The sequence below is a fragment of the Mesoplodon bidens genome, assembly GCF_964165515.1.
Source record: "Mesoplodon bidens genome assembly, chromosome: 7".
NCBI classification, from domain to species: domain Eukaryota; kingdom Metazoa; phylum Chordata; class Mammalia; order Artiodactyla; family Ziphiidae; genus Mesoplodon; species Mesoplodon bidens.
Window position 1 is genome coordinate 60,719,159 of NC_138164.1, and position 15,469 is coordinate 60,734,627.

The 15,469-nt window shown below is 43.6% G+C and overlaps 1 protein-coding gene across 1 annotated transcript in view; it reads right to left on the bottom strand.

Annotated features, from left to right (window-relative positions):
• The window catches only part of UCP2 (uncoupling protein 2), a gene marked incomplete at its 5' end in the record, with an annotated part of 36,357 nt that overhangs the window by 6,292 nt on the left and 14,596 nt on the right, over positions 1–15,469 (bottom strand). The window contains 2 exon segments of the mRNA XM_081240699.1: positions 939–1,088; positions 1,621–1,680. Of these exon segments, the coding sequence (XP_081096825.1) occupies positions 939–1,088; positions 1,621–1,680 (210 nt within the window).

Genomic DNA, 15,469 nt, shown 5'->3' on the forward strand with positions numbered 1-15,469 from the left:
GCAGCTCAAAGCCTCCTGCCAGCAGAAAGAGCCCCAGGAACGGCCTGGGGCCGCCTGGAGTGGCAGAGGTCATCCTGGTCTTCGCTGAAGGTCCCCCACCCCGGCCGAGGAGAGGAAGTGGAAGGGTGAAGGCTTATATTACAGCCATTTGAACGCGAGAGGTAAAGAACAAAAGCAAGACATGAAAAGAGTGAAAGAAGAGAGAGAAAGAAAAACAACAAAAGGTAAAATACAAAATAGGGTGGGAGGTGAGGAGTGAAATTAAAGGTGGCGCGCGGGTTCCTTCCGCCGGGGTAGCGGGAGTAGGGCAGGTATAGCGGGCGCAGGGCTGGGGCGGGCCGGGGCCGGGCTCACCGGGCCGCAGGGAGAACAAGCGAGTACAGGCAGATATGTCAGTCGGCGGGCGGAGCGCGCATCCACGGAGAGCAGACTGTACCCGACCCAAAGGCGCGGCCAGCCGAGCTTGCAGAGAGGTAGGCAGACGGTGCGGCGCGACTTCGATCTATGGGGCGGGGCCTGCTGGGCGGGGGAGGGACCTGCGGGCTCCGAGGGCTGGGAGGCGGCCCTTTAGTTGCCGCATTTCCGCAGAGACCGCCACGCCCAGAGTTTTCTCCGCGCCTTCCTCCACTTCCATTTTCGGGAGCCAAGCCCAGCGTCTGGCCCTTCGTTCCCCCATAGGGTTACCCCTCGCCCCGCCAACTTCATTGTGAAGATGGCAAGACGGACTCCCGGAAAGAAGCAGAGGCTGCCCAGGGTCGTACACGCCTCTGGCCCCTAGCCAGGGCTCTTTTTAACAGCGCCCAGAGGCTCGGGTAGAAGAGCACTCTCTCCTTTCAGGGACGCAGTCCGCTAGTCCCAACTCAGCCACCCGTGATTCCGCAAACCGCCCGCTCTACCCAGGTGCCAGCGCGGGACCCCGCGGGGCGGGGCCTCCCTACCGGCCTCGCTGGCGATTGGTTAAGGGAGCCGTGGGGCCAGAGGAAAGAGCCAATCTGGGCTGCAGCAGCAGGTGGCCGATAACCGCCAACGCCGTTGGGTGCGGCTGGGTTTCCTTCTGCCTCCGGGTCCTGTCCTGGGCTCTCCGGGGACTTCAGGACGGGGAGGGGTCACGAAGCGTGACGCTCCCGCCCCCACTTACAGAAGAGCCAATTGTCTGGAGCCTCTCGAATGAGAAGGCCGAACAGGGCGTGGACCTGCTGCGTGTCTAGGCCCCGGCATGAGAAAGGGATGGTAGGTGAACCGGGACTGGGTCACCCTCAGGTTGTTGGTGGTCTTATGGGGGTGACAGACACGTAAACGGCCGGTAATTGTGTCCTGTGGCTGGACAAACACGTGCACGTGGAGTGTAGAAGCAGATAGTCTATGTTCGCCCTTGGGCTCTATGTCCCTACTTTTGTGTACCTTCTGACCCCCTCTACCTCTTTTCAGTCTTGTCGACTGTCTGGGACTGTTGTAAGAATTCGTGGAGGTCGTGGAAACCATATCGTTGACTACACTGTAAGCTCTTCTAGAGCAGGAAGCTATTTCCTATATTTTTAGTATCACAACCCTCTAAGGCCCGCTTTAGATGTGGACAGGGACCGTTGCCTGCCATTCTAGTAAACAAAGAATGTTGCCCACCATTCCAGTTCTATAAGGATCTGGCCATTAGTCACTGCAGCCTTCAACCCACAGTGAGCCCTGAAAGGAATTCAGAGTGGAGAAAAACAGGAAGTATTCTGTGCTTTGGATTCTGTTGGCCCTAGATAGTTAAGATGCATACCTAAGGAATAATTTAAATGAACCCAGATTCTTGCATCTTCCCACATACAGAAAAGCACTAAAATCATTAACTTGAGATGTCTCTTCTTTGTGATTGACAGTAATCTTTTGATGTTCAACTACATCTTTTTTTTCCAGCAAAAAACTCGTATTTATCCTGGCTTCTCTCTTACCTCTTCCGAGCAGTTCCTCAAAGCTATCTGAGAGGCCGTCTCCTGGGCTATTGTCTTCAGTAAGATCCCCAAATAAAACTTAACTCGCTGCTTTTAGGTCGTGTGTTTTTCTTCAGTTGACATATAGTAGAGGCTCAATGCATGCTGTTTGGGCTGCTGTTGAAAGTGCCCTTGGGAAGTGTAATGGGAGGATCTGGGAAGATGAACATTTAGTGAGTGCAGTTACTACGTTCAGGTTCAGTGTGGATACTTCACATAACCCTGTGAGGCTGGTATTAACCTCTGATCTACAGATGCGTGCCAAAGAGGTTAAATCATCTGCCTAATGTCACACGGTTAGGAATGGTGCGCCATGACTTAAGCCCTGGTTAATCAGCTCAGTGTGTGTATTTTTTGTCCACAAGCAGAAGGAATTGTCAGCCAGGAGACTATAGCTGGAATGGGACTGGATAATTATAGCAAAAAAGAAAAACACACTGAGCATATGATCCTGGCAGAAACAAAGTGGAAACTGAGAAATCAAGCCAAAAATTTATTTCTGGCACTGTGGAGTCTCCCATTCACTGCTGGCCTAGCTTTTGTACGTAAGCTTCTGTCTTTGGCTGTGATGAACGGATTCCCAGGATACTCAGCAAGTTTGTGGTGAGACTACTGAACTGGTCGGTGATCTTTGAGGAGACATGAAAAATAGAGTAAAACAAAGGCTTGGAAATAAATGTGTTGCCCTGATTGCCAAAACAGGGAAGAATCTGGATTTCAAAGGCTATATACCTGTGAAATGTTTGTTCATCCCTAGCAAAATTCAAGGGACTGTTAAAAGGAAGATGTGTGGATACTAAAAAGAGAAGTAGATATCACCAGGATTCAACATGGATTTCTTAAGAAGTCCTGTTAAATTCTCTTTTTCTTAGGATGGAGCCAGGCAGATCAGGGTGATGCTACAGACACTGTACCTCTGGATTTTTAGAGGTACAGCTCATCCAAATCATAAGATGTCTTATGCAGAAAGTGAAGAATGTTTGGTGTCAACTGAAAAAAACACACAACCTGAAAGTTGAGAATTATATTTTATTTGGGGCATTACTGAGGCCTTAAGCCCAGGATACAGCCTCTCAGATACCTCTGAAGGACTGTTCTGAAGAGGTAGGGGAGGAGCCAGGGTATATAGGAGTTTCTGCAAAAACACCAGGTAGCTGAATATCAAAAGATTACTGCTAATTAAAGAAAAACCAGATATCTCAAGTTAATGAATTTAGCACTCTTCTGTGTATGGGAAGATGCAAGAGTCTGGCCTTAATAAAATTATATCCTGTTTTTCTCCATCATGAATCCCCTTAGGGTGCACCATTGGGGGTGGCTGCAGTGGCTGATGGACTGATAGTCTCAACATCCTTTGTTTACTGATACGGCAGGCAGACATTCTTTGTCCACAATGGGTACAGATAAGTGCATTTTACAAACCTGTTTCACATCTAGTTCACTGAAAAAAAAAAAAAAAATATATATATATATATATATATATATATCTGTACTTATGGTTTTGGAACTTTAAAATTTTAAAAATGTTGTTTGAAACAATGAAAATGAAAAAGACACAAGAAAGACACTGGTTTTTTTTTTGTAAATTTATTTATTTTATTTTATTTTTGGCTGCGTTGGGTCTTCGTTGCTGTGCGCGGGCTTTCTCTGGTTGCAGCGAGCGGGGGCTACTCTTCGTTGCGGTTCCTGGGCTTCTCATTCGGTGGCTTCTCTTGTTGCGGAGCACAAGCTCTAGGCACGAGGACTTCAGTAGTTGTGGCTCGTGGGCTCTAGAGCGCAGGCTCAGTAGTTGTGGCGCACAGACTTAGTTGCTCCGCGGCATGTGGCTCTTCCCGGACCAGGGCTCGAACCCGTGTGCCCTGCATTGGCAGGCGGATTCTTAACCACTGTGCCACCAGGGAAGCCCCACCCCCACCCCTGTCCATATCTTTTTGTTGTTTGTTCTTCTCTTTCTTGATTTCTTAAAAAAAAAAGGGGGGGGGGAATGGCCATCCAAAACGAGGTAGAATTACTTTGAACATTTGCAACAACAAAACTGGATTAAAATCTTTAATGAATCTTTGTTGTCAAGTAAGAAACCCTGCATTTTAAATATTTAATTGGGGGCTTCCCTGGTGGCGCAGTGGTTGAGAATCCGCCTGCCGATGCAGGGGACACGGGTTCGTGCCCCGGTCCGGGAAGATCACACATGCCAAGGAGCGGCTGGGCCCGTGAGCCATGGCCGCTGAGCCTGCGCGTCTGGAGCCTGTGCTCCGCAACGGGAGAGTCCACAACAGTGAGAAGCCCGTGTACCGCAAAAACAAAACAAAACAAAACAAAAATATTAAATTGGGAAAACATTGTTAAGAGTTAAAAGATGCTTTTTTGTGTGAATTAATGTGTGATTGAAATAAAGCTCAGTTCATAAAGCAGAGCATGAACATAGCAGTTGTTCACATTCTGCTCATAGCTCTGAAAATGCAAGTTCTCCTACCCAGTTTCTTTACAGCATGATAGGCCTTCAGCTGGTGATCAGATGGCTAACATTTCCATTTTCATATAAGAAACAACTTGATCACATGGTTTTTCAGTGCCTTCCCTAAAATCCATGATTGTTAATAGATTCTATTTTTTCCTCCATTATTTCTGAAAGGAAATATAGCAGCAAATTCATTCACTGCCAACCATTACAAATATTCAGTCCTTTATTAAGGTACATAACATTACAGTAGACTTAGAGTGCTAATACATAGATAATAAAATAACTATAGCTAGTAAAACAAAGCAAATGAAAAGAAAATTAAAGAGCCTTTATCAAATGAAATACTTACAAATTTCAATTGAAACACTGTAGAAATTATATATTGAAAAGCATTAGGAATATACAATAATTCAGTAACAATTATTGAGGGAATAAATGAAAGAATCACAGTGATTAGAAATTATTTTCACATTAATATGTATATTAGGGGGTTCTCCAGAGAAACAGAGCCAACAGGATACGTGTGTATATGTAAAGAGAGATTTTTGGGTGAGGGGGGGCATGCTGCGTGGCTTTCGGGATGTTAGTTCCCCGACCAGGGATTGACCCCTGGCCATGGCAGTGAAAGCACCGAGTCCTAACCATTGGATCGCCATAAAGAGAGATTTTTTAAAAGGAGTTGGCTTGTGCAATTATGGAGGATTGACAAGCCCAAAATATATAGCATAGACCTGCATATGTAGTTAGAGACCCAAGGAAGAGTTGCAGTTCAAGTCCAAATACAGTCCTCTGGTAGAATTCCTTCTTGTTTGGGGGAGGTCAGTCTGTTCTGTTCAAGCCTTCAACTGATTGGATGAGGCCCACTTAGGTATGGGGGTGGGGGTAACGTGCCTTTACTCAGAGTATTGGATGAGGCCCACTTAGGTATGGGGGTGGGGGTAACGTGCTTTACTCAAAGTCCACTGATTTAAATGTTAATCTCATCCAAAAAACACCTTCACAGAAACATCCAGAATGTTTGGCCAAGTTTCTGGGCACTGTGACCCAGCCAAGTTGACACAAAATTATCCATCACAGTATGTATTAGTTTTCCTTATATAGATAAGATAGCATATATTTAGTTTCTAGTTCATGTAAGACAAATTAGAAAACTAAACATTATTACATTTACTCCAAGTACAGCACTGACTGAGCCACAGGTAACTTGGTCTAAAATGTTTTTTTGTTTTTTTTTTGCGGTACGCGGGCCTCTCACTGTTGTGGCCTCTCCTACTGCGGAGCACAGGCTCCAGACGCGCAGACTCAGCAGCCATGGCTCACGGGCCCAGCCACTCCACGGCATGTGGGATCTTCCCAGACCGGGGCACGAACCCGTGTACCCTGCATCGGCAGGCGGACTCTCAACCACTGCGCCACCAGGGAAGCCCGGTCTAAAATTTTTAATCCTATAAATAGGCCATAATATTGAACACATGGTTGTGTTAACAGTTCAAAGAAAGACATATTTCTAGAAGTAACTTAAATGCACATATAGTTTTATAAAGAACAAAAAAACATCAGTAAAAATATTTAGGTTATAATATTCCCAGAGTCTATTTTCCACATTCTTGTTTAGTTAATTTGGTCACAATTTTAAACTGTAAAAAATTACCCTTTAGAGGAACTAAACTATAACATGACATAAACTTCCTAAGGAAGGTAACTTGAAAAATATAAAAAGTGATTCCAATTTTTCTAAGTAACATTTGAGATACTACAAGAGCAAATTAATTAAGAAAACCTTTGAAATTATTCAATTATCTTTAAAATTATACTGGCATAATTTAATATCTAGAATGCCTAAAATAATGTTTTCATAGTAGATTTACCACTAGAGTATTTTGATCTTGAAAGCCTCAGTGCTTCTTTTTTTTTTTGGCTGCATTGGGTCTTCGTTGCTGTGCGCGGGCCTTCTCTAGTTGTGGCGAGTGGAGGCAACTCTTCGTTGTGGTGCTCGGGCTTCTCGTTGTGGTGGCTTCTCTTATTGTGAAGCACGGGCTCTAGGTGTGCAGGTTTCTGTAGTTGCAACATCTGGGCTCAGTAGTTGTAGCACGCGGGCTCAGTAGTTGCAGCGCACGGGTTCAGTAGTTGTGGCTCATGGGCTCTAGAGCACAGGCTCAGTAGTTGTGGTGCACGGGCTTAGTTGCTCCATGGCATGTGCGATATTCCTGGACCAGGGATCGAACCTGTGTCCCCTGCATGGGCAGGAGGATTCTTAACCACTGCGCCACCAGGGAAGTCCAGCCTCAGAGCTTCTAATGTGTAGCTTTAACCTGAAATCATAATCCTTGGTTTGCAAACATCAAATTCAATTTTATGTTAGTTGATATAGAAACTAAGCAAAAAATTCTTAAATCAAGGTGATAGCATGCAGCAACCATTGCTACCAAAATGGAAAAGTTCTATTTTTCCTTAGAGATTCTATGAAAAGAAAACCCACAGTGAGTGACAAAGTCTACACATAAACATTGTTTAAAAATAGGATGTTTGGGCTTCCCTGGTGGTGCAGTGGTTGAGAGTCCGCCTGCCGATGCAGGGGACACGGGTTCGTGCCCCGGTCCGGGAAGATCCCACATGCTGTGGAGCGGCTAGGCCCGTGAGCCATGGCCGCTGAGCCTGCGCGTCCGGAGCCTGTGCTCCGCAACGGGAGAGGCCTCAACAGTGAGAGGCCCGCGTACCGCAAAAAAAAAAAAGAAAGGATGTTTGCCAAAAGTGGAAAATAATCCAAATGTCCACCAATTGTTGAATGGATAAATAAAATGTAGTATACCCAAACAATGGGATACTATTCAACAGTATAAAAAGCAATAAAAAGGAATGAAGTACTGATACATGCTACAATATGGATAAGCCTTGAAAACATTATGCTAAGTGAGAGAAACCAGTCACAGAAGACCACACAGTGTATGTTCCCATTTATATAGGCAAATCTATAGAGACAGAAAGTAGAGCTAGGGAGGATGGGGGAATTTGGGCATGACAGATAACAGGTAAGGGGGTGTGGTTGTTTGGGGATGAGGAAAATGTTCTAAAATTGATTGTGGTGATAGTTGCACAACTCTGATTTACTAAAAAGCACTGAATTTTACTCTTTAAATGGGTGAATTGTGTGATATGTGAATTATATTTCAATAATGCTGCTACCAAAAAAAAAAAGAGAGAGAAACAAAACAAAATGCAAATCAGACCATGTTAACATCCTTTCAAGGACTGCTTTTGCACTCTGAATAAATACTAAATGGGTTAAAAAAAAAAAGAATGTTTTCCAAAATTTCTCGCGAAATGTCAGTTAAACTTTATAGTCTGAATTAAGACCTTATAAAACAAGGTTAAATTATACATAATTTTGCTGATTTGCATACCTTCCACATATAAAATAAGGTTAAATTGTACTGATTTGCATACCTTCAACAAGGTTCAGCTGATATACATAATTTATAGGTATCTACAGGAATTCTTTTTTTTTTTTTACTTTATTTATTTTTTTGGCTATGCTGTGCAGCTGCTCGGCTTGTGTGATCTTAGTTCCCTGATCAGGGAGAAGTGAAAGCAGGGAGTCCTAACCCCTGGACTGCCAGAGAATTCCCTCCATAGGAATTCTTAATGTCTCATCATATCTTCTCTCAGTAATTGTTGTTTATTGTTTTATACTCTTTCTATTCTAAATACCAAGAAGTCTTTTCACAGGGAGAGTTAAATCACTTTCCATTATCCCCAAAAGTGTAGGTAACAAAATATAAAATTAAATAAGATTTGTTAAAGTAACATAAAATCTCCATAACAATATTCAGGGACTGCTTATAAATGTTACCAGTTATCATAAAGCCTATAAAGTTTATCCTTAGATTAATAAAAAGAAATGTAGGGACTTCCCTGGCGGTCCAGTGGTTAAGACTCTGCACTTCTAGTAAACTCAAAATGGATTAAAGACCTAAATGTAAGACTGGACACTATAAAACTCTTAGAGGAAGACATAGGAAGAACACTCTTTGACATAAATCACAGCAAGGTCTTTTTTGACCCACCTTCTAGAGTAATGGAAATAAAAACAAAGATAAACAAATGGGACCTAATGAAACTTAAAAGCTTCTGCACAGTAAAGGAAACCATAAACAAGATGAAAAGACAGCCCTGAGAATGGGAGAAGACAATTGCAAATGAAGCAACTGACAAAGGATTAACCTCCAAAATATACAAACAGCTTATGCAGTGCAATATCAAAAAAACAAACAACCCAATCAAAAAATGGGCAGAAGACTTCCCTGGTGGCGCAGTGGTTAAGAATCCGCCTGCCAATGCAGGGGACATGGGTTCGAGCCCTAGTCCAGGAAGATCCCACATGCCGCGGAGCAACTAAGCTGGTGCACCACAACTACTGAGCCTGCACTCTAGAGCCCGTGAGCCACAACTACTGAAGCCCAAGTGCCTAGAGCCTGTGCTCTGCCACAAGAGAAGCCACTGCAATGAGAAGTCCATGCGCCACAACAAAGAGTAGCCCCCGCTCGCCACCACTAGAGAAAGACCATGCCCAGCAACGAAGACCCAATGCAGCTAAAAATAAATAAATAAATAAATAAATAAAGACACATGCGGACTTCCCTGGTGGTGCAGTGGTTAGGAATCCACTTGCCAGTGCAGGGGACACAGGTTTGAGTCCTGGTCTGGGAAGATCCCACATGCTGTGGAGCAACTAAGCCCGTGCGCCACAACTACTGAGCCTGCGCTCTAGAGCCCGTGAGCCACAACTACTGAGCCCAAGTGCCACAACTACTGAAGCCCACATGCCTAGAGCCCCTGCTCCACATCAAGAGAAGCCACTGCAATGAGAAGCCCATGCACCGCAAGGAAGAGTAGCCCCCACTTGCCACGACTAGGGAAAGCCTGTGCGCAGCAATGAAGACCCAACGCAGCTAAAGATAAATAATAAATAAAATTAATTAATTAATTAATTAAAGGAAAGAAAAGACACATGCATCTCAATGTTCATTGCAGCACTATTTACAATAGCCAGGTCATGGAAGCAACCTAAATGCCCATCGACAGATGAACGGATAAAGAAGATGTGGTACATATATATAAAGGAATATTACTCAGCCATAGAAAGGAACAAAATTGGGTCATTTGTAGAGAGGTGGATGGACCTGGAGACTGTCATACAGAGTGAAGTAAGTCAGAGAGAGAAAAACAAATATCGTATATTAACGCATATATGTGGAATCTAGAAAAATGGTACAGATGAACCGGTTTGCAAGGCAGAAATAGAGACACAGATGTAGAGAACAAATATATGGACACCAAGGGGGGAAAGGGAGGGTGGGCTGAATTAGGAGATTGGGATTGACATATATACACTAACTAATATGTATAAAATAAGTAACTAATGAGAATCTGCTGTATAGCACAAGGAACTCCATTTTGCTGTACAGTAGAAACTAACACAACATTGTAAAACAATTATACCCCAATTAAAAAAAAAAAGACTCTATGCTTCCACTGCTGGGAGCTTGGGTTCAATCCCTGGTCGGGGAACTAAGATACCGCATGCTGCTTGCTGTGGCCAAAAAACCCCCAAAAACCAAAAAAAAAAAAACCAAAAAAAACACCCAGAAGTGTAGATTTGCCTTAAAATAAAAATACAGGGCTTCCCTGGTGGTGCAGTGGTTGAGAGTCCGCTTGCTGATGCAGAGGACACGGGTTCGTGCCCCGATCCGGGAAGATCCCACGTGCCGCAAAGCGGCTGGGCCCGTGAGCCATGGCCGCTGAGCCTGCGCGTCCGGAGACTGTGCTCCGCAACGGGAGAGGCCACAACAATGAGAGGCCCGCGTATCGCAAAAAAATAAAAAATAAAAAATAAATAAAAATACAGTGCTGATTGCTAAAAAGTTCTTTGTTAGGGCTTCCCTGGTGGCGCAGTGGTTGAGAGTCCGCCTGCCAATGCAGGAGACACGGGCTCGTGCCCCGGTCTGGGAATATCCCACATGCCGCGGAGCGGCTGGGCCTGTGAGCCATGGCCACTGAGCCTGTGCGTCCGGAACCTGTGCTCCGCAATGGGAGAGGCCACAACAGTGAGACGCCCGTGTACAGCAAAAAAAAAAAAAAAAAAAAAAAAAAAAGTTCTTTGTTGAAAAGAAACAACCTAAGGATCAATTTAAAAAAAATAAAAAGCAGCTCTTTGTTGCGTTAGGATGTGCTATAATGAGCAAGACTCAAGAAAAAATTAAATGTTTGCCAAACTACAATACAACACACTTTTAATATCATCCAAACTACAATACAACACACTTTTAACATCATTAAGTGTAAGTTATATTGCACTAGCAGAATAGTTTTTTTGACTGGCACTATAAAGCTAACTTTAAGAAAGAAAAAAAGACACCAAGTGTGAATAACAAATGGTGTAACTAAATTACTGCAAATGAAGATTAGCAGTGAGAAGTGAGGAAGGTGACACTCTAAACCATTCTGATACGATGGCATCTCTAATTTACAAGAAGTAGAACTCCTGTATCAACATAAGATGGTAAAGTGGACTTGAAAAAGTTGGCCTCAGTGTGAATATCCAGTGTTGAAGCACCTTCCCTGAATGAGTGAACAAAGTTAATAACATGTAGAGAGAATTTTATGCTGGAATGTCAGAGCCTTTGATGGCTTTCTTCTCTGCAAAAGTTGTATGTAGCAGTTTTCCTACAAACTTCTCATTTAATTCAGAGCTAAATAGTGGAATTTCAAAGCACAGCTTAAGAGAAAGCCAGTCACTTTTGTTATGGCAACATCAGAGTTGTGTTTTGTTGTTGAATCCGTTGTTGCTTCCTCAATGACCATTTCACAGGATTCTTCATTTGCTCTGAGCCAGAAGTTAAATACGGTAAGTCAGGTTCTACCTTCTCATCAGAAGCATCACCAAGTTTTCTGTTTACACGTTGACTAGAAGCTTAGATATGGTGACACATTTGCAGAAATCCCTGCAAGCCCACTTTATTCCTTAATATTTGCAATGTTTTATGAGCATCCATATTGATACAGCAAACCTTCCTTATAGTTCTGTTTTAATCAAATGGAAAAGGTTTTTCTCATCCCATCATTTAACATCTGAGCTAATCTGAAGTAGGAATTACTTCAGAATTATGACTCCAAAACATTATTAATATTCAGTATTAGCTCTGAAATATATCTGATGGTTTTTGAAGCCTTCTACCTTTGGCCAGTAAAAGAAATAGGGATCTGACTTCTGAGCAGTGGCTTCTGGATAACTGGTCTAATATTCTGAGGAGTACTGTTGCTGATGGGCTGTATTCATAAATGAGAGGAGCCGGGCTTCCCTGGTGGCGCAGTGGTTGAGAGTCCGCCTGCCGATGCAGGGGACGCAGGTTCGTGCCCTGGTCGGGGAAGATCCCACATGCCACAGAGCGGCTGGGCCCGTGAGCCATGGCCGCTGAGCCTGCGCGTTCGGAGCCTGTGCTCCACAACGGGAGAGGCCACAACAGTGAGAGGCCCGCGTAACGCAAAAAAAATAAAAATAAAGTAAAACAAATGAGAGGAGCCATGGAAACAAGCCATGTGTAATTTTGTTTAGAACTCTGCTGCAAGTCACAGGGTACGAATCAAGAAGGCTCTCACACCTTATAAGAGATCCAGAAGAAAACCATAATTGATTGTTCTGGCTGTGTAGCTCTGTGACTGTATCATTATTATAATGCAGAGACAGTATGGTGTTTCTCAGAGTGAGTGCCTTATCAAAATATCTCTGCAGTCTGCACTTTTTCTTCATCAGTGTTTTGAACCTTTTCTAGTTCTGTAAAGAAGCTGTCCAGAGACTTACGTGAAAGTCTGCCAACTTTTGGTATAAGGTTTCTCATCATTACAAAGGAAAGTGTTGAGTCAAATAGGAAAGCAATATGCTTTGTGAGTCCTGTAGACAGATCCAAATTGCTTATACTGGCTGTGTCAGCTGGATCTTGACTATTTCTATCAGTACCAGAGCTGACAAAACTTCTTTTCAGGACTCCTACTTTCCTTGCCATCTTTTTTTTTTTAATTAAAATTAATTTATTTATTTATTTTGGTTGCATCGGGGCTTAGTTGCGGCACGTGGGATCTTTGGTGAGGCACGCGGGATCTTCCGTTGCAGCGCACAGGCTTCTCTCTAGTTGTGGCGTGCAGGTTTTCTCTCTCCAGTTGTGGCCCGCGGGCTCCAGGGCATGTGGGCTCTGTAGTTTGTGGCATGTAGGCTCTCTCGTTGAAGCGCGTGAGCTCAGTAGTTGTGGTGCGTGGGTTTAGTTGCCCTGCGGCACGTGGGATCTTAGTTCCCCGACCAGGGATTGAACCCACATCCCCTGCATTGGAAGGTGGATTCTTTACCACTGGACCACCAGGGGAGTCCCTTTCATTGCCATCTTATATCGAATAAAAAGAGTATCTTTTGTGGATGGAAAGTACTTTTAAATCTTTTTGCAGATGGAACATTGCACCTTGATGAACGTACTTGCTGCACATTTATTATGTCTCTTCTTAGGGGCAGAGCCCAAGCAGCAATACATGGAAACATTCTTAGCCAATGATATGTCTATCTCAAGGACATTTGCAAGCTCTGCAACATTAGTATGCTCATCTATTGAAAGAAATCTAAAGTTTCAAAGTAATCACCTAGTCATCTTGAACTCAATTCATTACAAAACCTTCAGGAGAATAAAATTCAGATATTGACACGTTCAAATAAATCCTTTGTTGTATAAACTATGTAGCATATTGTAATATAGGGATTCAGAGAGTTGAGTATATTTCTCAGGCAAAATGCACATCTTTATGTCATAATTGAGATCTGACCAGCCTATACTACTCACCATGCCTCTTTGGCAGTTTCCACTGGCTTTATTGGTAGAAGATGTGACCATTCCTCAAATTTCAAAAAGAAAAAGTTTGATGATCTACACTGATTCATAATATCAATGTACTGCTCTCTTTTTATTGCCAAGAAAACTTAGACAGTCAGCCCTAATAAAATTGGGCAATGAAGCATAACTTTTTTTATGGCCACGCCAGGCGACTTGTGGGATTTCAGTTCCCAGACCAGGGACTGAACCTGGGCCACGGCAGTGAAAGCCCACAACCCTAACCACTAGGCCACCAGGGAACTCCTAATGCATAACTTTTCTCATTGTTCATAATGTCCTCTATAATCTCAGTATAATATGATAATGGTGTTATCCTCAGACCCTTTACCATAATACCCAATAAATGGTAAATATACAGCGTGAAATAATCTCGACTGTAATAGTTCCTCAAAGTATTTGCATTCAATCTTTCTTGACGTGTTTAAGTTATATTTCTGTATCATAACTGACTGTGGGTATGTAGAGGACAATCTGCTTTGCATATTTCCTCTGTGAATTTCCAAGACCCTATCACGTGTTGGTGGGCAGCCTGTTCCGTGAGTGGCTGTGCCTGATGTGGAACTTCCTATGCATGGTGCGAGGGCCCTGGTTCAGCTGGTGGGGAGCCTGCAGGAGGCCTGGTGCCTTACACTTTAGAATGCCCAGGCTGCCCCATGGTGAGGGCTCCAGACAGCTCAGCACGGCAGAGAACAGTATCAGGGGTGCATCAGAGGATCTCAGTTTCTTCATTAAATTATACTTTAAGGAAAAAAGAGCTTTTAAAATTAAAATCATCATTCTTGTAAATAATTATGCAGGTTCACTAATCTACTCTCATATGTCACTGTTCCTCAAATTTCAATGAAAGGGGCTTCCCTGGTGGCGCAGTGGTTGAGAGTCCGCCTGCTGATACAGGGGACACAGGTTCGTGCCCCGGTCCGGGAGGATCCCACATGCTGCGGAGCGGTTGGGCCCATGAGCCATGGCAGCTGAGCCTGCGCGTCTGGAGCCTGTGCTCCGCAGCGGGAGAGGCCACAGCGGTGAGAGGCCCGCGTACTGCAAAAATAAATAAATAAATAAATAAATAATAAAAACTTCAGTGAAAGGATTCGAGAATGCCTTCATTTTGCTTCTCTCCATTTCAAAATTCTTGCCTATGTGACTCTTTTATTTCTAGGTTTACCATACCCTTTCCAGAGTGATCCCTCCTGCCTGCACCCATTATTCTATGCTCTTCTATTTTCTCGAGGACCTTTCCTCCTATCTTGTCTTTCCTTTCTTCTACTGTGTGTGTGTGTGTGTGTGTGTGTGTGTGTGTAAATTAAAAGATACCCTCAGGACTTTCCTACTCTTTTTACAGTGGCTATTTTTTCTCCTTTCTTTCTCTGCCAAACTTTCTGAACAGTTGGCTGTCCTCTGACATCTCAGCTTCTGGCACAACTCTTACATATCTGATGAATGAATAAATGAATGATCTCACATTCATCTCTTCATTCACTTTAGGCCAGCCACACAGGTCTTTTTTCTGTTCTTTGAACATGCCAAGCTCCTTCCCATAGGACCTGTGGACTGCTTGTTCCCTTTTCCCGGAACACTTTTCCTCAGATATTTACGTGGCTAGCACCTCTCATCATCCCTACAGACACACACACACACACTTCTTGGAAATCACCAGTGGTCCCTTCTTCAAGTTGAGTGCACTTTTTAAAAAAATTTATTTTATTTATTTGTGGCTGAGTTGTGTCTGTTACTGTGCACATGCTTTCTCTAGTTGCAGCGAGTGGGGCTACTCTTTGTTGCAGAGCACGGGCTCTAAGCGTGCAGGCTTCATTAGTTGTGGCTCGCGGGCTCTAGAGAGCAGGCTCAGTAGTTGTGGCGCATGGGCTTAGTTGCTCCGCAGCATGTGGGATCTTCCCTGACCAAGGCTCGAACCCGGTCCCCTGCATTGGCAAGTGGATTCTTAACCACTGCGCCACCAGGTAAGCCCTGAGTGCACTTTTAAAATTTTAATAGAAGTATAACATACATATTAAACAGTGCACAAATCATAAGTGTACAGCTTGATAAACTTTCATATAGTTAATGCCTCTATATAATTTGCACTCATCAAGAAACATTAACATTAT